Here is a 26,305-nt window from a genome sequence, read left to right on the forward strand (position 1 = left end):
AATGTATAGTTACATCATACATGAAAACCTAGGGACAATTTTAAAACACAACCCTTCACAGAACAGATATTAAAAAAATTATTCAACACTTATATCTGTGCTAAAGGTTTACAGGTCACTTTTTGCCTACTGCTGTTTTAATGACGAAATAAGCCAGTCAGTGAATTTCCAGGGGAAGGGGTTAACAGCTAGCAGAAATGTGTGAGAGGGAGTAGGTTGTACTAAATCCATTATCCATGACAAATAAAAATAGAAATAAGGAAGACCTGACAAAAGCTAATGGATTTGTACCATTTCCCTCATAACTGTTTATTTAATATACGATTTTTCCTTGCTTACTCTTTAATATTGGTTTGCACGATGTATTGAGGAGAAAAACCAGGCATTTTGATAAATCATCTGAGAGGTTCCCTGGATGTGGGGTTTCCAAGTGTTCCTGGGTTATTTACAGAAACAAAGCTGTGCTCCATCCCAAGCCCCACTCAGATGCCTCAACAGATCCCTGTCACCTCCAGCAGGTTATTCCTCCACATGCTGAGGAATAACCACCTCCTGCAACAGAGACCTCAGTGCTACCCACATCCATCAACACACACATTACTTGGGCTACTTACATACACATTCCACTCTGCTTGTGTCCCATTTCTATGCTAGATGCAGAGATACCTATTTTTTACTATCTTCCTCTTTCCTCCTACTCTCTCTCGTGGCTGAATGAAACCCCAGAAAGCAAAACAAAACAACTCCCCATGCTGCAAATGAAGCAACTCATGACTGCAGTGAAGTTTTCATCTCATTCTCACAGCCCAAATCAGCATTAACTAAACAGGGCAGGGCCTGGCTTCAGGAGCCTCAACAGCCCAAATGTTATAACCCGAAACCTCATGGACCCAAAAAAACCTGGGACTTCACATGACTTGGCATTTTTGCAAGCAGCCTACACAAATCCCCCTTCCACCCAAACACCAGGTACCACCACAAGCCTCTGGAGAAACACCTCCTAAATTAAACAGCAAGATCCATGGCTCTGCAATGAAGACAAATCAGGGGAAGACCAGTTTAGGTCTAGGAGCCTCCTGTGGGGAGGTCAAAACCCAGCAGCTACAGTACACACACTCCCTCTTAGACACTGGGCACCCTGGTGGGACTAGAACTGCAGTGCCTGTGGGAAAGGGCTTTCCTCACCTACTGGGATTTGGCATCTCATTTCTACTGTAACGCAAACTGAGCAAGAAATCTCACCTGAGAGGCACACCACTGAAACCTACACACTGCCAGAGAGCAGCAAGCCCTGACTGGGACCATGTGCAGAGTCAGAGCACTACCACCAATGGCAGTAACCTCTTCCTGCATCTTCTGGAGTGCCGGCCATAAAAGTCTTCCAGGGAGAGTCAAAACACACTTCAGGTGCACGGGAGCCTTCCAACATAGGGAGGCTCCAATCTCAAGATGGCAAGGAAATTACACATGCAAGCAGAGACAGGGAGTGGGCTGCTAAGTCACCACGCTGTCACCACTGACTGCCATGTCACAGGTCACTACAGGCACCCTCTCCCAGTCCCAGCTGTACCTTTGGTCTCCTCTGGCAGCAGAGTGTGAGTGCACAAAGCTTCTTCCCACAGCAGCTCCAGCCCGTGGATGGCTGGGGATAGCCAGGGCCATGGCATCCCCACAAGCACAAACAGGAGACCTCTGTGGCATGTGGGTTAAACAGCATTTCCACCCTGGCAGCAAGCACAGTCCCCTCACCCTCCCTGGAAGTGCAGGGCGCCAGCCCCCGCTGTGCCACAGCTGGGGAACCTGCACCCAGCCCCAGGAGATGAGCAGCCTACCACCAAGCCAGGGAGGAACAGGTAAGAAAGAAAGCTACATTGTCAGGTCTCATCCAAATCATCCTCAAGGTGAAGTAAGCTAAAAAGAACAATGCAGGAACTTTTCATTGTGGAAGCCATTTAGATATATTTTCTCCCACTTTAAGTCTGCTGCAGAGGTAAAGGCTTGTAAAAAGAACAAGATGGACTTGCTTAGTCTTCAAAGTTTAATTCACAGTAAGCTTCATTAAAACTGTAAGAACACTCCCTATAATATTTATCTCCACACAGCAATCTCAAAAATAGACAGCTATAGGATTTTTTTGTCTTGGGTTTTTTAGGTGACCACATTTTTGCAAGCATGGCTACACAGAGGTTGCAACTGGTAAAATACTACAAGTGGCAGACACAACAAGGCTTGTCATGAAAAACTTGGTGTAGCATGAGCCACTGAATCAAGTATATTTTAGAGTGGATAATCAGCTTCCCTGAGCAACTCCATCAGTAAAACAGATTTGAAATTGCGCAGATAGTTTATTATTAAACACAGTAAAGTGATTACATTCGTGAAATAATATCTGAACTCATTGGTGTGCAAAACAAGGAGTATTTAAATCTACAATTTTTCCAAGGAAGTTAGCAAGTCCCTAATCAAAACCTACATCTTGGCAAGAATAGAATTTGCAGGTTTATTCATGTTATTTCCTGGGCATACTAGTTCTACATTAGCAGAGCTTTAATCAAAGTCTAAATACTTAACCAAATCCTGGCTCAATATAAATTATTCCTCTGTTTAAAAGTCTACCTCATTTTTCCAGATGCCATTCCAAATCCCACAATAATTTTGCTATTTCATAGAAACAGTAAAGAGAAAGTGAGTTTCCTCAAATTCTCAGGAGAGAATCAAAAGGCCTATGACAGAGGCAGCAGCAGAGAGCCAGCCCACAAACTCGCTGAAACAGACCCAGCAGAAATAGAAATGTCCCTCTTCAGGGCGTTCTGAGCTGGTAGCAAACAGGATGTGAGCATCAGTCACTGTGTGCAGATAAGAGGTTATTCAGAATAGCAAGTTCAGGCACAGACTGGGTCTTTTACCCAGTAAGGAAAGAGTGGGAGGAAGCAGGGGGTAAAAAACAGCTCTCAACCTACACACCACAGCCCTGCCTATTTGGGTTTTCCCTGGCTTCCTTTTAACTGAATTACCTCCCAAGCCGTCATTTCTCATTTTCAGGTGCGATGTTCACAGGACGCCCCCATGAAACAGGAAGCCTGTGAGTGTTTGTAGTGCACTGGAGAAGAAATGACAGGCTCCTCAGAAAAATGAGACACTGGACAACCTCAGAAGCACCAGCAGCCCTGAGAAGAGCACTGGGACACCTGCTGAAAGACACAACATCTACAGAAAGAAGGACTGATGCCTGGCTTGAACAGAACAAGGGAAGAAACAGAGTCTGGAGTAGGGGAGGGGAAAAGAAATTGGATGGAGTCTAGAAGCTTCTAGAAAAAAGTTGTGTGACTTCTACATGGGGCAAAATCACCATCTTCAAGCTCCAACTCCTCAGTGTTTACTAGGAAGCTATTACTCATTCTGATCATTGCATACAAAAAGGCTGCTGATCAATATTGCACAAGAGTGGTAAGTGATCAGTGATTAAACATCAGTGTATGAATTTATTTGACTTAACATGCCTGGAGTGGAAGGAAACAGGGAGAAACAATTTCTGAGCAGACTTCAGTGATGAAAATCGACAACTTGCCCAACATCAGATGATGATGTGAGGAGTTCAGAAGTAACAAGAAAGACATACGATATTCTCAGAAGGTTAAAAAGCTCTTTTCCTCCAAATTATTCATGATCAAATATGCCTTTGAACAGATCTACCATCTAAGGGAAAAGAAGATCTCATTTAGGGATGCCAAGGCAAGGCTGTTTTGATGACACAGGTGTCATGCAACCAGGCCTGCTGTGACCTGAGTCACTGCTCCAGGTCTCCTGTGATCTTTTTCTTGATCAGTTTCACACAGGAAGCCTTCATATCTGACACACCAAAAATAGCATACGGTGTACAAATGAAAATCCTGCTTCAAAAAAGGGCTGCAACTTTTTTTCTTTTTCAAAATGCAAATGTGCTTTCAGTACAGTGCAATGACACTGAAAGCACTTGTCCCTGCATTCCTCAGACAGACATTTATGATCAGTTACATTTACAGATGATACGGGTAGGAAAAAAAGAGAACTAAGGTGTGTGTGTGTGTGTGTCAGGGGGGAAACCACAAAAACAGCAATTGGAATTGAATAGCTGAAGGTGAAAAGCAACCAAAAATAACATACAAATACCCCTACAGATAAAAATGCATAGCTAGAAAATGAAGCCCAAACTGCTGAAGGCCCCACCTGAAGGCTGAACAAAAAGGAATGGATGCCTTATATTGCCTCCATTCATCCTACCAATACTGAAACACCTAAACAGCAGTCATCTTACCTTCCAGAGCTGCATCAGGTACCAAACCCTGCTGAAAACCAGTGACCAGCCTCTGAGGATGCTGGTGCTGTAAAATCTCACCACTGCTTGCCCCTGCAAGAGGAAGCCAGTTACCAGCTCCAAAGCACCAGCCCATAGAAAGGGCTGGCTGCCCCAAAGGGTCCTTCTCTCCTATAGCTGCACCCAATGACCAACTGTGCTGACATCTGCACTGGATGGTGAAGGACTTCTGTAATTACTGTGTTTTTCTTGCAAAAGACTTTCTCAGGCAATACTAAACATACCACTAACAGAAGAGTTTGAAGGAAACTTGACAGATTATAGCTTTATTGCAACCTCCAGAATCTGGCTTTAATGTTGCTGATTCATAGCATTTCAGCATGTTGGTATTCTAGATGTTTCCATTAGAAAGTCATGAGATCGTGCAAAATAATGGAGGCATGAGGGGGGCAAATGAAAAAACCTTTCCAGCTCCCTTTGCTTTTATAAGAGCTTATAAAAGTTCTTAAAGGCTCTAAAATAAAGCACACAGCTCCTCCCTTCATTGTTTTAAATGACAACGTGATTTTTAAACCAATTTCATAATTTTTAAGATACAAATCTCTGTATAAATAGCCTCCCACACCACTCTTATCATATCTATTCATATTATTACACAAACACACCCTTAGATGATAACATTACTTGGTCTAACTAAAAAACCAGATAACACAAACAGAAAATTTATTTGAGCAATTGCAAAATTCCCTTCCTTTCAAAACAAAAGCATGTCTTGGTACACACTGCACGAAGTCCGAAGATACACGTGGCATTGACTGAAAAGCTGTTTAAACCACTCTAAAACTGTTTCAATTTTTCACCTGATTCAAGAGGAATCAACATATAGTCAAAACAAAAAAAAGCCAAGTTCACCAAAGAGGCAAATTCTTCTCCTTTTAAATGTGTGTCTAAATTAAAAATTCAAAGTGCCAATCCAACAGCTTTGCAAACCTTGTTTTATAAATAGCAAATGGAATAAATATAAGATGATGTGGCACACAAGTGGATAACTCTACCATAATTAAGGCACGGACTCTTGTCCCATCAACCCAGCCAAATGCATTTTCAGCACACTAGATACTCACTGGAGGGTGAGTGCAACTTGAATGCTGGTGAAAGAGCAGAAGGTAATCAAAACAGTGCTTAGATCATAAGCTTTGAAACTAAAATAATGCAAGTATTTTAACTGACGGGAGAAAGACATTTTCCTAGTCACAGAAGAAAAGGATGAAAAAGCAAAACCTTTCCTACAAATTCATTGCTACAAATTAAAATCAAAGCTTTCTAAATGAAAACTTTTTTTTTTAAACAAGAATGACTGAAAACCTTGTCTCTTAATGGAAAGGGTCATAATTACATTTCTGCTTTCCCAAATTCAAAATTAGTCAGCTCTAAAATCTAACAACAAATGATACATCAAAGCACACTTGCAAAGCCAAGAACAAGGAACTTTATTCCTCCAAACAAATGCAGCACTGCCCAAGAGGCAGTGAAATATTACAGGTGTTTTAGCAAAACATGAAACAACAAAAAATCTGACAAAGTGGAGATGTTTTACTGAATTTTAAATGCTGATTTGCTTTGTAAAAAACAAGAGAGATGGTTCAGGTTAGTTAAGACTCTTAATTTAGAGTCATCTGTTTAGACTAACTGGTAAGCAGTTGTGGCAACACACCTTTCCCAAGGAAACATTGCAGGGATTAGCTCAGGTGGTTAGAACATGGTCCCACTAATAATGCCAGGCTGCAGGTTTGATCCCTGCCTGGGCGATCCACCTAAGAGCTGGGCTTGAAGGTACTTGTGTGTTCCTTCCAGCACAGAATATTCTATGATTTAAGATGTACCACTATGACAGCATCTTGTTTTCCTGGCACAGAGACACAAGCAGAGAGAAAGCTCTATCTGACAACCCATTTTTTGCTCCCATTTTACCTTAAAAGTGTTTGGATGATCTAAAAAAAAGTGTGATTCTGTAATGCTTTTTATGTATAAATAGTATTTATGCACACATATACAGATAGATTTAAAAAATAATTTAAGCAGAAAAGGAAGGCACAAACAATAAAATTGTGTTTGCCTCAAGAGCTGGGAGCAGCGCCAGACTAAATCTTCTGTGCAATTTGTCTCTGTGAAAGCGTCTTTCCTCTCTCTCTGCCATGCAGCCACAAGTCTAGAAGATATTACATATCAATATAAAATTGTAAACCAAACCTACACTCTTTTACAAAAGTAAGGTCTGTATATTTAACCCTGAGCATTGAAGGGGAAAACCTTCATCCGTATAGAAGAAGGGTACGAGAGAGAAAACACAAATAAATTAGTGTAATGAGCAATTACATAAAAATAAATGCATTACATTAATTGCCAAAACAGGAAAAAGCACTCTGGACAAGTTCATCCTACTCCTTCAAAGCAAACCATGCAACAGTACAAATGCCAGCATTTGTCTAATTCTCAGCCATCTCTGCCACATCCTGACTCTCCAACTTCCCATCCCTCCCAACTGAAGACTGAAAACTGGCACTTTCCATGCACACCAAGCATTCCTTCTTACTTCAGCTATGCAGGAAAGCCAGCAAACTACTCACATCATTATGGCAGAAAAAGATTTTTCACCCAGAGGATGGCTGGGCACTGAACAGGCTCCCCAGGGCAGTGGTCACAGCACCAACCTGAAGAGTTCAAGAAGTGTCTGGACAATACTCTCAGGCACATGGTGTGACTCTTGGGGTGTCCTGTGCAGGGCCAGGAGCTGGGCTCAATGATCCCTTCTACCTCAGGATGTTCCATGATTCTATTAATGTGCAGCCCCTTAGTCCTCAAGTACTTCAGGAAGGGTGAAATTATGTAAGAATCATACCATTATTTCCAGTTAAATTTATTTATAAGTATTTATATATGTTTGAAAGGAATTCCTGCAGAACTTAGTATCTTTTGACCCACACTATTCTCCCAAAGCCTAGGTATAATTGTAGCTCCATATATACCAGCAACAGGCAGTTCTTAAACCTGTCAAACATTCTCTCCAAAAGCCTTCCAAGTGCTCCCAGGAGCAGTGATGATCTCTGGAAGTGCAGTGATTCTGTGTTTTTCTGGGGCTTGAGAAGGCTGCAACCAGGTACTGCAAAGCAATGGTACACAGGAGAATCTTTCAAATACAGCTTTTCCTGCATGGCAAGGACTCTAGTCCTAAAGATGAAGATTTTGTCCTTGCAAGGTCTATTTAGTTCTTCTCAACTGTTTCAACAATTAATTGCAAAAGTGCTACATTTATTACATTCTGAACCACGAAACCTTAACAGTGATGTTTAACATCCCTCCTGCTAATGTAAAACCAAAACATTTCATGAATGATTTCCCTATTTTTACTGAAGCATGCAGAACCTTCCAGACTGTGTGTTCCCACTCTCCACACTAAGGGGTGAGGAAAAGAGATAAAAATATGTAAATGAAAGCTTGAGATAAGGTATGCCAGCAATTAACCCTAGAGTCTTGCATTAACCCCCACAGCCCCTGCAGGTTGCACTGCTGACACTTTTTTCCAACTGTAAACTCAGAAATATATTCATAATAGTTGCTTCATCTCAGTGAGTACCTTCCCACAAGCAGGCAGCTGTGGGATCTTATAAACACAGCTCTGGAACACAGGCTAATTTTCTGCTCAAAGCTTGAATGGGTGTGAATGCACCATTCAACTGGATTCTCTTATGCAAAATTCCATCAGTAAGTTTCTGCTCCACGTGCTGCCACAGACAATTCTCCATGCCATTGAGACTTCCCCGTACAGAAGCCTGTTCATTCCTCTGCTTACCAACAGTCATCTTTCAGCAAGTTACACCGGTGCTCCAAGATCCTGAGAGCTCTCAGCTAGTGGTAAATTGCTACTCTTCAGTGCTGCAATGAAATATAGCAATTCAGCATGCCCCAGATAGTGTTTTGGTATCTTAAGTCACTGGCTAAGGGCAGCAATTTGGCTTCTTTTCTACTGCAACAAGGAAAAACCCACCACTTTTAAGCTCCTTAGAATGAGTCCTCTCACAAATTCCTACACTAGTTCCCAAATTTTCCATAAGAGTCTGAATGGAATGTGAACAGCTAAACAGAAATAAAGTAGTTTAACTAAATTAATTAAAACATACTATCTCCAAAATTATTATTATGGATAACTAAGCAGGGTCCAGAGGCCTCATTTATGGCCACAACAGCTACTTTCCACAGCTCTCAGTCCCAATTCTGTTGTCCATACTCAAAAGAGTAAATCAAAAGCAACTTTTCTGAATTCAGGAGCCCAAATTGGTGGGAGAACAGAAAAAAAAGCAAGTAACGTTTCAGGCTAAGAAGGGCCAACAATGACCCAAAAAAAAAAAAGTCCAGGAGGAAAAAAAGCTGTATGCCAAAGCAGGAAGGTCACTCCCTTTCTTTCCCTCCCCTGTTGCTTATCTTCCATGACCTCTATCAGTGATGAGTTTGACACCACTTACAGCTACAAGAAATTCAGGAGTCTTTAAAAGCCAGTTTTGCTGCCAGCATGTAGATAAACTTTGTCAGCATCAAGACTCTTACAGACGTGCTTATTCTCCAGAAATGATAACCAGTGTTTTATTGCCATTGCAATAAATGGCCAGACACAGCAGTGATGATGAGCATGTGTGGGTGCACTACCCCAGCTACCAAAGAACTCAGCAGCTCCAGCCACCTGATCACTGAGATCCAAAGGCTGCAGCCTAAGAGGAATCATGGATACACAACTGCATGGCAGAGCCAAAGTGTTCTATGCTCTCTTGTGTAATTAAAGGTAAGAACTGCTGTGAGCTTCAGTCCTGGACACTGATTTTGCCCCAGGTGAAAACATCTCAGGAGGCTCTTGCTAAAAGCAGCACACCTGAGAAAGGCGCTCCTTGCCCCCATCTATGAGGCCACTTAGTCCCAGGGCAGCCAGACTGCTGAAACCATCCACAGGGCCACTCTCCAACAGCAACATGCCTGGTCCTCCAGAATATTTGCCTTTGCCCACACCATCAAAGGAAGCATATGGTGTTACTTCTCTGCATGAATTCTTCCAAGCCAGGGAAAAGACACACAGGAATTAAGTCCTCCAAGCCAGAGAAAAGACACAGAGGAATTAAGAAAAAAAAACCTAAGCTACAAGACTGAAAAAGTCATCCAAGCACATATTTGGGATCCACTTTAAGGATGTCAGAGCTCAGGTGTCAAGGACAGGGACTCATAATTGCACCTGAACCAACTACCCATGTTCCTCTGCTGCTTGTCAATGAAGCACTGCCAGACACTCAATTTTGGCAATTCCTCTCTTCCCCAGCCCACCCATAATAATTTCTCATCTCTGGAGCTGAGAGGGTATCCTGCTTTAAGCCAGCTCTGAGATACTGGAGGTGAGGAATGGTTGGGGAAGGGACTTTAACTGGGAGTTAGACTGAATGACAGATGTTAGGAAGCTAAATAGCTTTTTCCTTGAAATAAAAATTTAACTACTGAATCATCACATGCCAGTTGTTGCCACTAAAGAAAGCAAAATCTCATTGTTTCTAAACTACTTAAATACTGACAAACTAAAAGTATCACAAAACCAGCAAGATTGTTATATATCTCACAAAAATGAACTTTCCTCAGTATCTTCCTTTACCTAGAAGACCTCCACCAGACTTGTACTGATTAAAAACATCAGACTACGTATCAAAAGATAAAAGCAAATTGCTTAGAGATAAAAAGCTGTATTAGCTTAAAAATACATATAAGCATGGGCCACATCTTTCCCTAGATGCTTGCTAAACAAAACTTAACCAGAGGCAGCCACATGGGGCTTTTGCTTAAACAAATCTGTGTTCACATGAGTAACTGAATTGAATCATAGAAGAGTTAGGTTTGGAAGAGACCTCAAAGACCATCTAGTTCCAACTCAGCCACCATGTGCAGCAATGCCATCCACCAGACCAGGCTGCCTCCAGCTGCATCCAGCCTGGCCTTGAACACTTCCAGGGATGTTGGTACCCCACAGCTTCTCTGGGCAACCTGCACCAGTGCCTCACCATCCTCACAGCAAAGAATTTCTTCCAAACATCTCATCTAAATCTCTTCCTGTAAAACTGCTCCCCCTTGTCTTGTCATTCTCTGCCTGTATAAAAATCCCTCTCCCTCTTTTTTTTAAGTCCCCTTGAAGTAATGGAAGGCTGCAGTGAGATCCTCCTGTAGCCTTCTCTTCTCCAGGCTGAACAACCCCAGCTCTCTCAGCCAGTCTTCATGGGACATGCTTCTGCCCTCTGATCATCTCTGGCCCTCCTCAACAGGTGCATGTCCTTCCTATGCTGGGGGCCCCAGAGCTGGATGCAGCACTGAAGGTGGGGTCCCACAAAAGCAGAGGAGAGGGGCAGAATTCCCTCCTTGTCCTGCTGCCCTGGCTGCTTTGGATGCAGCCCAGCAGAGAGTTGGCTGTCTGGCCTGCAAACACTCACTGCTGGTGCATGTCCAGCTCTTCAGCCATGAGAACCTCCACGTCCTTCTCCACAGGGCTGCTCCCAATGACCTCATCTCCCAGTCTGTGCACATAACTGGGATTGCCCCTACCCAGATGGAGCACCTTGCACTTGGACTTTTTGAGCTTCATGAGCTTTGTTATAGCTCCATGCAGTGCTTGCACCGTGACCTCATCTAGCAGGCCAGCCCAGTCTTGCAATGACACAAGTCAACTAACTTTTATATTAACCCACCACTGCTCAACATACAAATGACAAGCAGCTAAATTAAAAACACTCACACACAGCCCGTTCTTCATAAGGTTTTTGACTTTTGTTATTCTATACCATTCATTTGTATTAACTAGACTTATGAAGATACAGCAATTAGCTGAAAATAACACAGAAGGAGCAGGTATAAGCAACTCTCAGACTGCTGCCCAGACCCTGCCAGGCCAGTTGTGTGAATGACTCTAGCAGAAATATCATCATGCTGCAGGACTGAATTAAGGTTCAGTGGGGACACGGTAGCTGCCTGAATCCAGAGCAAAGAAAGGTGGCTTCTCCAGCAACTCAAAGGCTGCTTCAGGCTGCCTGAACAGTATCCTCAACTCCTCAATTATTTTCAACTGCTTCAACTGTTATGACTAAGACTTTCAAATGTTTTTTCTCAAAGTCTTCACCAAGGAAAAGGAGCCACAGAGCACAATTTGCTGGACACTTTCAGACAATGTAAAACACTTCACTTCTCTTTTAGAAAAGGAAGGGGGAAGTCCAAGGGACACTTATTTAGTAATTAAGATGGATCCTTTGATGTTTTCCTGAAGAACTGAAGTGCAAGACAGAAGTGCATACACTCAGCCACACCAGCAAGCCCAGTTCATCTCCGATGTTGAGTACAGCTGGAGTTAGTGCAGCCACCATGGTGGGCGTGGTGCTCGGGGGCATGCCTTGCCACTAATGAACTCGTCAAAGTGCTCCTGTGTGCCCACGCCCTTCAGCCCATCATCAGCGAGGCCTCCTGTGCTCAAACCCGAGTAAAGCTGCAAGATCTGTGCTTCCTTTGCTGGCAGTGACAAGGGCACTTCATTATCTCTCTGACAATTGGAAAGAAACACAGGAGGTGATGAGAACATAATGACAGCAGCATGGGAAAAGCCTGACAATTGATTTTATAGACATCCTTTCCTCTTCCATAACAGCTTTTCAGAGGATGCACAGCACAGGTCCACACAGAGCCACCTCTACTGCCAAAATGAAGAACCTTGGGCAACAGAAACAAATCTTGAAAAAACACACACATGCACACATCCTGGTGCAGTTTTTGTTTGACCGTTTCACCCGTGTCTTACGTTCCCAATCCAGCACCAAGCACGTATCCAACTGAACATACAAGCAGCCCCAGAGGTTTAAGTGCAGCCTGTGCTCTCAAAGGGGAGAGCATCCTTCACCCCTTCCCTTCCCCATCTTCTCCTGCTGTCACCAGGTCAGCTCTGAGCTGGCTGGAAGCCACAGGCACAGTTTCATGCCAGATTAAACAGAGCTGAGCCTACGGCCTGTGCTGACACTGGTGCTCCTCTGACCACAGTAACCATGAACTAAACAGGGAGCTGAAAATGAATCCAGATAAACTAGCCCAATGAAAAACAACATAAACAAAAATCATGCAAAGAGTCTTCAGCCTGCTCATTACATAGTGATAGATGTGCCAAGTCTGAGCTGAAGGGAGGCTTGCAATACAGCCCTAAATCACCTTCACCTCCCAGGAAAGGGAACAGGCAGTCAGGTTCAGCAGGGTTCCTGCATGAGAACAGCAGCCCAGACTCTGATCACTTCAAATCTGCCGTAAAACACCAAGAAGAGTCACTAACCCAGGCCACTTGAACAGCAAACAGCACAGTCCTGCTCTTGAGAGGAAACCAAAACAAACACTTCCAGCAGAAGTGTCCAATTGCATTTAAACTTGTGTGCATGTTTTACCTTTACCTTGGGGCAGGGAGTACATCCATTACCCCACCAAGCAGCATGCAGCTGCCAGCCCTTCTGTAAGGAATGGTTTGTCTCAGCAATCCCAGCTGGCAATGCCCAGCCTCCTCTATTCCCTTTGTCATGTCAGCACAACTGTCACCTGGACTGCATTGTAACCTGAATTGGGGACTTAAGCTGAAAAGCAACACAAGAATTAAAAGAAGAGTGAAACACAAATCCAGCCAGATCAGCTGTGTGTCAGAGAAACACAGAAGTTCACGTGCCAGGAAGGTGATGGAGCAAACAGTCAAAGTTGGGAAATGGCCTCACCAACCTCACCACAGCCCAAGCCCAATGGGTAAAGAGCAGCTCACTCCTGATTTTCTACACTCTTTCAGTGCTGCTTAACACACTCTGCATCATCTTGGCTGTGGGTGAGGGGCACAGAAGGGGCCCCTTACTCCAGTTTATTTAACCTGAGTGGCCAATCCCTCTGGTGGGTCAATGGCCTGTCACTGTGCAGCCAACACCTCAGTTACACAGCAGGGCACCTGCCCGTAGGCTCTCCTAACTGAGAGCAAGATAACACAAACACCTCAGGTATAAGGTTCAGGATTCCCTGGGTATTGCCAGCTCTCCTGTCATCACTTGAGCACAACTGCTTGCGCTTTGTACAGCTCTAAAACAGTTAATTCAGGCAGATTCCTGTGGAAAGAGCTCTGATCTTAAGTCAAGCAGCTGGAAGCCAGTGAAATGAAGAGTGTTACTTCCGTGCACAACTTTAGGAAATCTATTATTTAAATATTCTGTATAATTCTCGGGTTTGCAATTCAAAAATAAAACCAAAAGGGTTCAAGAAAAGTTCTCCATAAATTGTCTAATATCTAATGCAACTCCATTTACATTATGGTTTTAGGGATTTTTATGATTTTTCCAGAAAGAGATGACCCTTGTTTCTCTGCACATAAATTTGAGGAGAAAATTTCTGATATTTGAGAGCTTTTTCATAGGACAGACAACAGTATAAGAAAATGCATTTTAAGTTAAACTAGTTTAAAACCACAAAACACCCTTTTAATAATTAAATTAACAGTTGCACCAGTTTATTTAGGAAATTAATTTTTTTGATGGAGTCCATGTCACATAAAGCCTTTAACATGAATCTAAGGGGTCATTTTGTTTGGTTTGATTTTTGGTATTTTTTCCCTTTAGCTTCCCCAGATGTTATAAATGCAGTGAAATTCTGACAAATCTGTTATTTGGATCAGTCTAGGCGATAACATTAAAAACAGAGGACATTATTTCCTATCCCCAGTGTGAAACTGAACTTTCTCAGGAAACCTCAGCAACATTAAAAAAGGCAGGACAGGGTCCTGTCTCCCTCACCTTTGTGCATATGCAGATTGGATCAGGAGATTCTAACAAAGAACAAGCAGGATCCTTTTCCTCTCACTCCAGCTAGCACTGATCTTTGCACAGGATTTTAACTGTCAAAAGCCCAGACATCATCACATCAGAGGAAAGACATTTGCAGGAGGCACTCCTGAAAAGTCTCCCGTGCCCAAAGGGTTTCCCACGGCCCCTCTCAAGATGCCCTGGCAGAGCACTTATGAGAGACAGTGCACTAGACAGGGACAGGTTGGACATCAGCTCCTGCAAAGCTCAAGGACCACTCAGGAGTCGTCAGATCCCAGAGCCGGCTCCAGACGGAGGAGGAGCCTGGCTGGATCTCCGTGACCCAGTTATGGACCACATACTTCTAAGAATAACTTCCACATCAAGCCAGGAGAATTTTCTTCTCCCATCCCCATAAACATATCCTTTACCCTCATTACATTTTTATTAAGACATCCCTCAGCATAAGTGCCAAATAAACCTTTCAGATACTTGAATTTCTTCAGCATGCACACAGCATGTGTATGCTTCCCTATCTCAGACAATGCAGAGCAGACACAAAGAGGATAGGATTGGTGCCCAAAGAAGCAGAGACCAGGGAAAAACCAGCAGAATAGCAGAGAGAAACATGGGGACAAAAGCTCCAACCTTTATAACCGTGGGCTGTTCACTGAGACAAAAATACTGCAGCAAAACCAGCGAGGTCAAACATCATTTCCCCTTATGTGATAACGATGACTGAGGAAGTTTGAATTCATAAAAGGCACATACACATCACACACCCTGGAAAGACAATCCTACCAGCCTTTGTTCAAAGCAGGAATCCCTGTACGAATAAATCAGATTTTCAAGGGAGGCAGAAATAGGGCTTGTAACAAAATTTTTCAGCCTTCCCTTAGCTCGAGCAGCACTAGTGGGCATAGCTATAATCACAGCAAACCTACATAATGGGGCTGAACTAGCTTAGCCCTTTCCCTGCAAGCAGAGAAGCTGCCACATCAGTAACTCCGTTGCTAGGGCAACTGCTTACTTTCCATATCAACTGCAAACTCGTTGCCATGGAGACACATATACAAGAAAAATTCCTCTCTATAGCCAAGGACCAGATGGTAGGGAAGTCATGGACTAACGGGCTCTACTAAGTGGGACACGGACTACAGGACATTTAGATCTGTACGTTCACAACAGGATTAATCTGAACAAGCGAATTCACAGGTCTGGCAGTATAAACAAAGCCAGGGAACTCCACATCAACTCCCCATCATGTGCTAACTTCATACTCTGGCCAACTATTATTAAACTGCTGAGCTCAATGCAAAGGGGTTTGTACAATCAAGGGCTCAGCATTTTCCCTTCTTCAGCCCAGCTCTCTGCCTCAATCCAGATCAGCCTCATTGCAGTCCCATGAACAGGCAGGCTTTTGGTTTGCCAGGTAAGCCTGATGGCACTGCAGCTGATGTGGAATAGCAGCAATGTAAAAACAAATCCTCTCTTCCACATTCCACACCCGACCTAAAAGCACCACCAGGACAGGACAAGTCAAAAAAAAGTGATTAATCCTGTCCTTTCTTTTTCCCCTCTCCATTACAATGATCTCACATCAGGAAATTCAAGCATTCACATGCAGGCAGAAAAAGCTGCAGACTACTAGATTCATATTTAGCCCCATGAATATAAACTAGTGAAACTCAAGACTGAGAAAACTACTATACGGAGGGAGTTCAAAAAAGAATTAAGTGTTCAGCAGAACTTTTTTTAGAAAAATGATTACTGAAAGGCTACATAAACAAACACTGGAAAGCACAACTATGAGAGGAAAAGCTTCTAGCTTTTCACAATGTGTCAACGCACATCAACCAGCAAATGCCTGCAATTCCCAGCACTAACTCCTTTTCCCCATACTGTATATGTTTCAGAGCCCATCTTGTTAGCATTTCATAACATGCCATTTCCTAAATATTGTTTTTTTCCATGTAAAACCAGTAAAACAGGCAGACCCCAACCATGCAATTTGCAAAAGCTGTCTGCAAGAAGTAGCATAAAATTATTCCTTACAGGTGAAAGCCCCCCTTTCCCCTGCCCCACACCAAAACCAGAGAACCCCCTAGATGGACACCTTTCTTCTGAACAGCAGAGATATTTGCTGCAGGGTACCAAACCAAGCCCAAGTGTGTGTGCACACACACGAAGGAATTTTCAAAGCCATCAGCTGACATTTACTGCTTTCCAAGTCCGCAATTAGCTGTCAAGCACCTGATTCAGACTCTGACCCAGGGCCAATTCTGCACTCAGGACTCTGTCTGCCACATCCCTTGGCCAGGACACCAAGAAAAACTCAGCAGGAGACTTGAATGATCTGCTGTGGTGCATTTTACGTTTGAGATTCCCTTTTCATTCACCTCAAAGCTGGCTACCTGCAGTTATTAGCATCTTCAGGAAGTAGAAGAAATTCTTTCTCAAAATCTGTGACTTTCCTGGAATCAATAAAACTCCACCTTGTGATTCATACAGGCAAGGCCTCCCACCCCACCTTGCTGTCTGGCACTGTAAGCATGGCTGTAATGAGGAATTTGAGAGGCAGGTGACCAGTCATGCATTGTGCTGCAGCATGTCCCCATGGGGCAGCAGTGCAGTGCGGTATTGCTCAGATGAGCTCAGTGAATGGCCGGATATTTGACAGATACACATGAAGACAAGTTCCGCATAGGAAGGAAGCTGAAATCTAAATAGTCAACTTGTAAACAGAGGAAGAGGGTCAGAACAAAACACAAATGGCTGAGTTAAACACATGCCTTGCTAGTTACCTTATTTTGGTGTTTTTTTAAATGCATTGTATGAAGATTTCATACAGTCTGCAACAGGGCTGTAAAAGTCTGTTGTGGCATTGTTATTACCGTCTCACGTCCCAACCAGAATTCAAGACTTTGGCTTACACCAAAAAAGGTCCAGTTCAGGAATAGATTTTTTTTTATCTCACACACGAGCCTTCACAGCAGTTAATTGATAAAGAATACAAATATACAGTGTGTGATCAGTAATATGGGAACAGTGGATTCTAGGTAACAATACTTTTTAAAAAGAAAGAAAAAAAGATAGACATGTCAATCCTTTAAAAACGAAAGCTCTGTAGAAAAGAAAGTTAACTCATCTAAAATGAAAAGTTGCTAGTTTGGGATAGTGCATGACTCTTCCTCTAGAGTTACTTGAGCTTCTATTCCAGACCTTTTCAAGTTAAATTGCACACAAAATAGGGAGAACAGCACCACCAAGAGAAGTCGAGTTTCAGGGTAACAAGTTACATGACAATCACAGCATTTAACTCACTGAAATACAAAAGCTGAGTGCATCTATTGTCTCTGCCAGGGTGAAGCGTTCACTTTCTGATCTTCAGCCAATTTTAGAGACAGACCATGAGTCATATGATTTTACCTGCTACTTATTTCCCTAACCTGTGAGAAGGCCTCTGAAATTAATCTGCAAGCCGGTATTTTTATCAGGATACTCATGCTTTGCCAAAGATTCATCCAGTCCACTGCTTCTTGAGAAGGTCCCCTTTGGAAACTGATTCCTGCTCCCAGGCAGACTGACAGAGTAGAAGGCGATGCAAGGGACTGCCCACACTGCTCTGCTCACTTTCCCACTCCCTTGCACACAGCCTCTTCCTGCAGATGCTGATGGGGAATCAGCAGCGAAGCCGGGAGACAACAACCGAGATCCAAAGGCAAAGATGTGCTCCAGGGCTTCTGCTCTGCACCAGCTGCAGAAGTTACATCAGCCCAAAGAACACCAAGGGATTTTGGTGAATGGCAACCTTCACCTCTGATGCCAGACCTGCCTCTGCTCTTTGAAGAGTTTCTCTAAAACTCTCCTGAAATGGAACAAAGCCTCATCACCATTACCCTCCTCGTATAAAGAAAGAAATGGTTTTTTGGATTACAACACAGACCAGGGCAATAGCAATAGACTCTTACATAAGGCATACCCTTCCACTATACATTTGTATAAGCCAAGAACAGCAAGCAGCCTATTTATAACATGATTACATTCATCTAGTATAGCTGGAAACCATTACCACAGCATGATAACTAAAAACAATATTTAACCACTATGCATGAAGACACCAGCTGGGGGGAAAAACACACACACACACACACTGAACACTTCCTTACAGATGTCTAGACAATGAATTTAATAAAATCAGAATGAGCAATGCAAAAGAAATGCTGGCCCTCTGAACTTAATCAACCACATTACCAGACACAGGGTATCACATTCTATACTCTGTTGTTAAGGACATATTGGGGGATTAGCAGGTGAATATTTTCAGAGCCAGAGAGATTCCCATAGTTCCAAACTCACCTGACTTCGGTCTTTGTCCACTTTCTTAAAACACTTATTCAAGGACAGATTATGTCGCACAGAATTTTTCCATCCAGTGGGTGCATTTGCAAAATACGGAAAGTGTTCCAAAATCCAGTTGTATATATCCTTTACAGGCAGTCTTTTGGTTGGCGAATCCTCAATGGCCATAAATATGAGGCAGCTAAAGGAATAGGGAGGTTTGCAGTTGGGGTTCTGCTTGGCATCGTAGGGCATGTCAGAGTGGGCAGGAGACGGCGGCGTGTCATCACCGATGTCCTGCACAGGGCTAACACTCCTTAACACCGAGTCCCCAAAGCTTTTCAGCAAGTTCTTGCTCTCATGTAACCAGTTCAAATTAGTTAGTTCTTCATCTTCCATGGCCCCTTTATCTAATCTGATGGCAGGCAAAGAGAAATCTAGGTCCTCGTCATCATGAAGTGCCTTTGATAAATCACTATCTTGATAACGCTGGCTCAGTCCACTGGGAACACTAATTCCTGAGCCCTCTGGCTTCTTACTGGGAGGCATGACTGGACCCATTTAGACAGCAGCTCCTGGGAGAGTGAATCCAAAGAAAAGAGAGAAAGAGAGAAAAGTTAGCTCATGAAAAGTTCCTGTGTAACAATTTGACAGCTTTTCCCTAACTGGTCACTTGGCCTTTTGCCATCTGTGTTAAACGTGACAGTTTCCCATAACACTCATCCACAACTGTTGAATAAAATTATTGAAAGTCAGTACACGGAAGAATTTTCAGTTGATGTTATGAGATGATAATCCAGATACACCTCAGTTCTGCATTCACTTGAAGCCCCACAGAGGAAATTCCAAACCGTGTCTCTTTAAAGAGGAAGGAGCGTTTTCAAACCATTGAATACCCCAACTGTATCACTTTAATAATGATGTGAATTAAAAAATAATAAGAGTGACTTATGGCCAGTTGCTTCAGATTAATTTCAGCTGTTTCACATTTGAGGACAATACAACAGCACCATGATTAAAATCATGCTGGCTAAAAGCATAGGCAGACAAACATCCATACTGACTTGGCTGCACCAAAACTCAGAAATCAGAGTGTAACTTAAAAACCAGCAAGGTCGGGAGAAAGTAGGAGGGAAAGCAACACCCGGTATTTTTGGGCCCAGGGCCAAAAAACGGGGAAGCAAGTGCCAGAGCAATAGAGCACTTTAAAAATGTATGTAAACAGAGAAGATTTTAACATAAGCTGAACCTATTTCAAACACAATAGAAAAAAACAAGAGTCAGAAAGACCCCCCTGATGGTCAGCAGTGGCCTGTGAGAGGCGGGGTGGGCTGCTCAGGGTGCTGCACCAGCAGGCCCTGGGGGGACACCTGTGACACCAATACTTGGAATGTCCCGAGCACTTCCCATGCAAAGCGAAGCTGGGCCCTTGCCCAATTCCAGAGAAGCAGACAAGCCCAACAATTCTACTGCAGAAGCAGGAGACAGGCTCCCTTAGCTTCTACAAACAGTCAAACTGCCAGGAATTAGCTCTTGGACATGTGAACAGAAGTGGAACAAAAACTGGACAGAGTTAAAAACAGAATTTAAATGGACAAAACGTTCTGCACAAACACTGAACAAGAACAAAATGATTCCCTGTACCTAAAACATAAACCCAGCAGTTACCTGAAGCCATGCAGTCACGGAGTCAATACCGTAAATGAAAGCTAAAAAAAGCTACAGGTAACAACAGAATGAACTGGCTGTCTGCAGGGACAAACAGAGCAATGCAGCCATTATGGGAAAGAGAAATAATGGACTTTAATTTAGCTGTCATAAATGGGCAAAACCGAAAACTTTGAAGTTCTTTTTGTCTTTCTATCATGAAGTTACACCAAAGCAGATAGTTATTAAAAATGAAACACACAGAACTTTTCTGCAGGGAAGCACATCAATACACTCAACATCTTCAGTGAAAATGTGCAGTTTTACTTGAGTAAGTATGTGGAAAAGGAAAAAATACCGATGCAGATGTAAACACCAGGAGGCCGAACTTGCGTCGGCCCCACTTCCTAGTTTTCAAATCTGCATCCAGCGCAACCAGAGGTAAACAAGGGAATCGCCAGCGTCCAGGGGCACGGGCATTGCCTACCTAAGCCGCACGCTTAACTTTGACTCCAAATGGAAGTTCCGTCCCAGGAGCTTCTAAACAGGAAAATTATATGATGGCTGACAGTAAAGTAATTTAATTGCACTGTTGCTATGACAACACGCTGCTCTCTTTCTGTTTAATTTCCTTATTTGCCAGTATCCTCCCAAAGGGCCGTATCACTTCATGATTTTTTTTCCCGTCTCTCTCTCTCTCCTCTCCCCGCTTCAGGCAGCGGGGGTGACCGGGCGGCCGCGGCCCCGCGGAGTCCCCTCGGGCCGGCACGGAGCGCCGGCAGGGAAGTCCGGCGGCGCCCGGCCCAAGAGCGGCTCGCAGCGGGGCCGCAGCGGGCGGGCGGGCGGGGTGCCCGGGGCAGTCCCCGCGGCGGCGGGGCCCGACTGGGGCCACAACGGGGGGGGTGGGGGGGCCTGCCAGCGAGGGCCGTGGCAGCTGCAGCGGCGCCCCGCCGGCAGACAAAAGAGCGGCGGTCAGGGCGAGCCCCCGTTTCAGGCGGACGAACGCGTTTAACCCGCGGCGGTTCCGGCGGACGCGCCCCGCACGCGCGCGCGCCGCGGCCGGAGGGGGGCGCACCGGGGCGGGTCCCCCGCCCGCGCTCCCACCGCGCCCGCCGCGAGGGGGGGCGGCCGCCCATTGGCCGGGGCCGCAGCCAATCAATGCCGTTGCCAGGCGACCGGGGCTGCTCGGGCCGGGCGGCGCGCGCCGCGCACCCCGCCAATGCCGGCCAGGTGTCACCGGCCCGCGCGGCCCCGCGCGCCCCGCCGCACGTGCGCGCGCGTGCCCCGAGGTCCCGGCCCGGGCGCCGCCGAGACCCGGCGGGACGAGCTCGGGCCGGGCGCGGCCCCGCGGCGCGGGCACGGCCGGGCTCGGCGGGGTCACGGCGGCGCGCACGCCGGGCCGCGCACCAACTCCCGACCAAGTTGTGGCGCGGGGCCGGGCCGAGCCGGGCGGGACTGCACCGCGCCGCTGTCCGCGGCCGGCCCGCGCCGCCCCGCGCAACCCCCGCCAACAACAACAACAGCAGCGGCAACTTACCTGGCGGGGGGCGGCGGTTTCACCGCGGTCCCTTCATGGCAGTGGCACAAAGTTTCATCTGACGGAGCCGGGCATGGCGCGCCCCCGCCTCAGCCCGAGCCCCGGGGGTGCCGCGGGGGTCCCGGCGCACGGGGCTCCGCCGCCTGCATGGGGCCCGACTGCCCCGCGCCCGCCCCGCGCTCCCGACGGGCAGCGGTCCGCCTCGGTGCGAGCCCGAGAGCGAGAAATTGTTTCCACTGCAAACAAAAAAGGCGACACATGACCACGGAGGGAGGGGAGAGAGGGAAAACGTGGGCTGGGCCAGCCGCGACGGGAGAAGCCGCGGAAGGGAGGGCCGCCGGCGGTGGGGGAGGGCGGCGGTTGCTGCCGGCCGGCGGCGGGGACCCGGCCGTGTCCCCCGCAGGCCGCTCGCCCACCCCGGCCCCCGCCCGGCGTCCGGGTCGTGCCGGGCCGGCGGCGCTGGCCGGCGGCGGGCGGGTGTCCGAGGTCGGGCGGGAGGCGCTCGGGAGTCCCGGTGCGCCGAGAACCGGCAGCCGCGGCGCTCCCACTTGTGCGAGTCTCCTTTCCCCCCGCCCGGCCAGGCCGACCCCGACTGAAACGCGGTGTACATCGGAGGCACCGACGAGCCCCAGGAGCCCACGGCTTAGCATAGCGGAGCCCTGCTTCTGCCTCTCCCGCAAGAGGAACCGGGGAGGCATCTCTGAACACCCTCCCGGTGGGCAGGCAATTCCTGCCGAACGGGCGAAGCTGCGGCCCGGCGGCGCACACGAGCCCGGCCGGAGCCAGGCACCTGCCCCGCCGTGCCAGCCGGAGCCGGGCCCTGCGGGGTGCGCGGGCAGCGACCGGCGCGGATCCCGCCCGGCCGCTCTGCTGCTGGCTCCGGCCACTGCCGTGCTGTGCGGTGCACCGTACAGAACCGTGCTGCGGGAATCTGCAGTTACTGCCGACGGAAGGGGGGGGATATTTCCTGAAGGAAATCTGCTTTAAAAGAAGGCTTGACTCGATTAGGAAATATGGTGCATTTTCTCCTTTGCTATCATACCCTGACATAACTAGTATTAACTTGAGTAAAAAACTCCTTGCCATCAGTTGAATTAATTGAAGGGAGCTAACTTGATTTAAAAATAAAGAAGTTGTCCAGTCTAGACAGCACTAGCTGAACGTACAGTCTACTATACATTATATGCCAGATCTCAAGTAGCTTCAGTGATTTGCAGCACAAAATTAAAGTATGGCTGTCTACCAGCAAAACAAATACATGGAACTGTTTCATAGCCGGTCCAAAATCAAACATTTTCCACTCTGGGTAAACAACGCTTGAAGATTTAGCATACTATAGAATAAATTCTCCTTTCACTATAGAAAATGCCTGCTGCAGAAATGTATACACAACATAAACTTAAGTCAGAAATACAGGTATCCTTCCCAGTGCAGTCCCCCCGGACACAGAAATTGTCACTAAGCTAGGAAGGAAAACATTTTAGCTGTTTTATTTAGAAAAGTTGGAACAGCTGCCTCAAGACCTTTAGGGAATTCTGCATTGTTTCCCAATGGATGGATTACCTCCTTTAATCTATTTAACACTCACAAAATTCCCAGTTTTAGATAAGAGTGGCAAGCACCTCATTCTCAAAGTGCAGGGATAAGAAGCATTTCATTGATTCTCTGGAACTAGAAATTCCTATCATAACTAGCTAAGACTTCTTTTGCCGATAGCTTTCCCTCCCCTACCCAGTGAACTGCTATTTCACATTCTTGCATATTTCCAAGAAGACACACCAGCAGCTGAATTGCAGAATGGGAAGAATACCTATCAGGCAGCGGAGTATCATCATTACCCACTGGCAATCCTGCCCTGTGACTCCAACAGCCCTAACGCTCCAGGAGCCAGCAAGACCATTAGTTTACACCGCTCTTATCTCATGGCCGTTTGGTTTCAAACCCAAACTAAATTATCAAGTCATAACTCCACCCACCTGAACTTACTCCAAATGCTTCAGACATTTTTCTGAGTGAATCAACATGCCTCTTTATTGGCAAGCAAGGAGATTTATTGCATTTATTATCACTTGCAAAAGTCAAGTGTCTTGAAAGACTACCAAGAAGAATTCAGCTAATGAGAAGTATTTCTGAAGTGAGAAGGGGGAAGCCTCATGAGATGCAGGGTAGTATGGAAAGAAAATTATACCCTGAATACATTACGTATGCATCCTATTCAGCTCAGTTCTGTTCAGAATTAGTGGCCAAATTCCCCATGAATATTGGTGGAATATGATCAGTTTCAGTTTTCTGGTTTTTCCACGGTAGGTAGGAATTTCCCCAGAGTGCACCCTAGAGATTGCACTGAAGGGCCCTGTGAGACACTTGCTGTGGGGACAGCAAAGGCGGCATGATCCAGCCCAGGGGCCAGCAGCAGGTGGCAGAGGAGGCTGGGAGAGCAGGGGCAGGCTGGGTGGGAGGGCTGCCAGACGCTGCTCCCGCCGAGTGCCCGTCAGAGGCAGCAGCGTGGGGCAGCCTCTCGCTGCTCCCACTCACCCCTGAGCTCCACGGCAAGTGCAGCTGCGACTTGCACAGCGCAAGAATACCAGCAACAATGTAAACACTACTAGCTTGCCTCTTAGGATGACTGCTCCCCAGTTTCTGACTCTTTGCTGGAATACCTAATGCTACTAACTTAAGAAAGGAGCACACAGTCTCATGCGGCTCCAATGAAAGAACATTAACTGCTGGCTTAGAGACCAGAGCAGCAGCAGAACTACTAATGTATGGCCATCAAGTAACTAAATACTCACTGTAATCTCAGGCAACCCCCCACATTTATTAGGGTGTTGATTTCCCCATTTCTGAGACAGCAATAATACTAATTCATTCAGCATAAGATTTGCAACACTGACAGATGAAACTGTTTGTACATCAAGACCAAAGTACTTGCCGTACTGAAGGCTGATTAGAAGTTCCAACAGTGCAGAGCTGCACTTTAGCCTTGTGGGCTAATACACAACAGTCTAATCTTTCCACTCAGATTTCAGAATACCAACTGCAGATGTTGCAGTATCTTATTTAATGAGGATTTCCAGCCATCTCTCTATACTCCTTTATCTCTTATCCTCCTCTAGATTGGAATCCCTGAAAATTTCCCACAAGCCATCAAGCACACAGGCACAGCAAGGGTCATGGGCTCACAGGCTCATCTTCCCCCCTCAATCTCCTTCTGCTGGGAACATCTCTCTTTGCTAGTATTATGACCATGTGTCATGGTTTAACCCCAGACAGAAACTAAATACCACACAGTCGCTTGCTCCCCCTGCCACACACACAGTGAGGAGAGGATTCAGAATTTAAAAAAAAAAAACAAAAAAAAAACCACGAACCCTTAACTCAGGGGTTAAGACATGAATAGTTTCATAATTTTTTTCATATTTAAAAAAAAATATAAGATGATGATAGTAGTAGTAAGAGACAGAAAGAGGAATAACATCCAAGAGGAACAAATAATGCACACTACAATTGCTCACCACCTGCTGACAGATGCCTGTTCATACCTAAGAAGTAACTGGCCCCTCCTGATCAATTCCCCCACAGTTTATATACTGGGCATGATGCTCTGTGGTATGGAAAATTCCTTTGGCCAGTTCAGGTCCTCTGTCCTGGCCATGCTCCCTCCTGGCTTCTTGTGCACTGCTCACTGTCAGAGCACAGGAAACTGAAAAGTCCTTGACTTAGGGCAAGCACTGCACAGCAACAACTGAAACAACAGTGTGATATCAACTTAATTCTCATACTGAATCCAAAAATACAGCACCACTGTCTCGGCCAAAAGCAGGACACCATGTCACATAACCTTATTAAATACTTCTACTTTCTGCCTTCTGGCCTCACCTGCCACACTTCAACAGTCCTGCACTATTTATCCTCACCTTTAAGCCCCTCTTCCTAACTTGGCCTCCAATTACCATGTCTTTATTGACTGGTGTCCTTGTCAATGTTTATTCTCTCTACAGAGTCAGATTTCTTCCCTGAAGTCTGCTGCAAGTTTGCCAGCAAAGCTTGCTTATTAGGATTTAGAATTACACAGCTGTAAAAAAACTCCTCCTAATTCTTAAGGGTCATAATGTACTTTTCAAAGAGCAATGTGGACAGGGCTGCTGACTCTTGTGATCAGACCCTCAGTGTGGGACACAGCTCAGGCCCCGGCACCTGTACACTGACCATCTCATTTTGTGTCAGTTCTTCCTCCATGCAGAATGACTGATGGGGCTTGTGTCCCCATCAGTCTTGATATTTCTAATCTTCTGTTTTCTCTGAGGCACTGGATTTAATCTTGAACAGAGCACAAGCACACTGGACACCTTCAGGAACTTAGAAAAACGAAATCACGAATACGGTGTTTATTCATTTCCGCTTTCACAACTCCTGTTCTCAGCATTCTTCTCCTGCAGTATCAACACTTCTTTATTTTTAACCACAGCAGACCAGCCTGGTTTTGTTTTCTGCACTATGCCTGCTTTTGGGGCAGAGACACAGCAGTGTCTGAATTCCTGGCACAGCTCCAGAACAGCCAGAGTCTCTGCCCTGTGCAGAGGTAACACACCTAATGGGCTGACAAACAGTGCC

The 26,305-nt window shown here is 45.6% G+C and overlaps 1 protein-coding gene across 5 annotated transcripts in view; it reads right to left on the minus strand.

The window, feature by feature from the left end:
• The window catches only part of FOXN3 (forkhead box N3), a 205,314-nt gene that overhangs the window by 111,219 nt on the left and 67,790 nt on the right, over positions 1 to 26,305 (minus strand). For all 5 annotated transcript variants that reach the window (XM_058026270.1, XM_058026269.1, XM_058026268.1 and 2 more), the window contains exon 2: positions 18,526 to 19,082. In XM_058026270.1, coding sequence (XP_057882253.1) covers positions 18,526 to 19,068 — 543 coding nt within the window. In that variant the 5' untranslated portion in view covers positions 19,069 to 19,082. The remainder of the gene's footprint in view (positions 1 to 18,525; positions 19,083 to 26,305) is intronic.

This window comes from Melospiza georgiana, chromosome 6 (genome assembly GCF_028018845.1).
Source record: "Melospiza georgiana isolate bMelGeo1 chromosome 6, bMelGeo1.pri, whole genome shotgun sequence".
Lineage (NCBI taxonomy): Eukaryota > Metazoa > Chordata > Aves > Passeriformes > Passerellidae > Melospiza > Melospiza georgiana.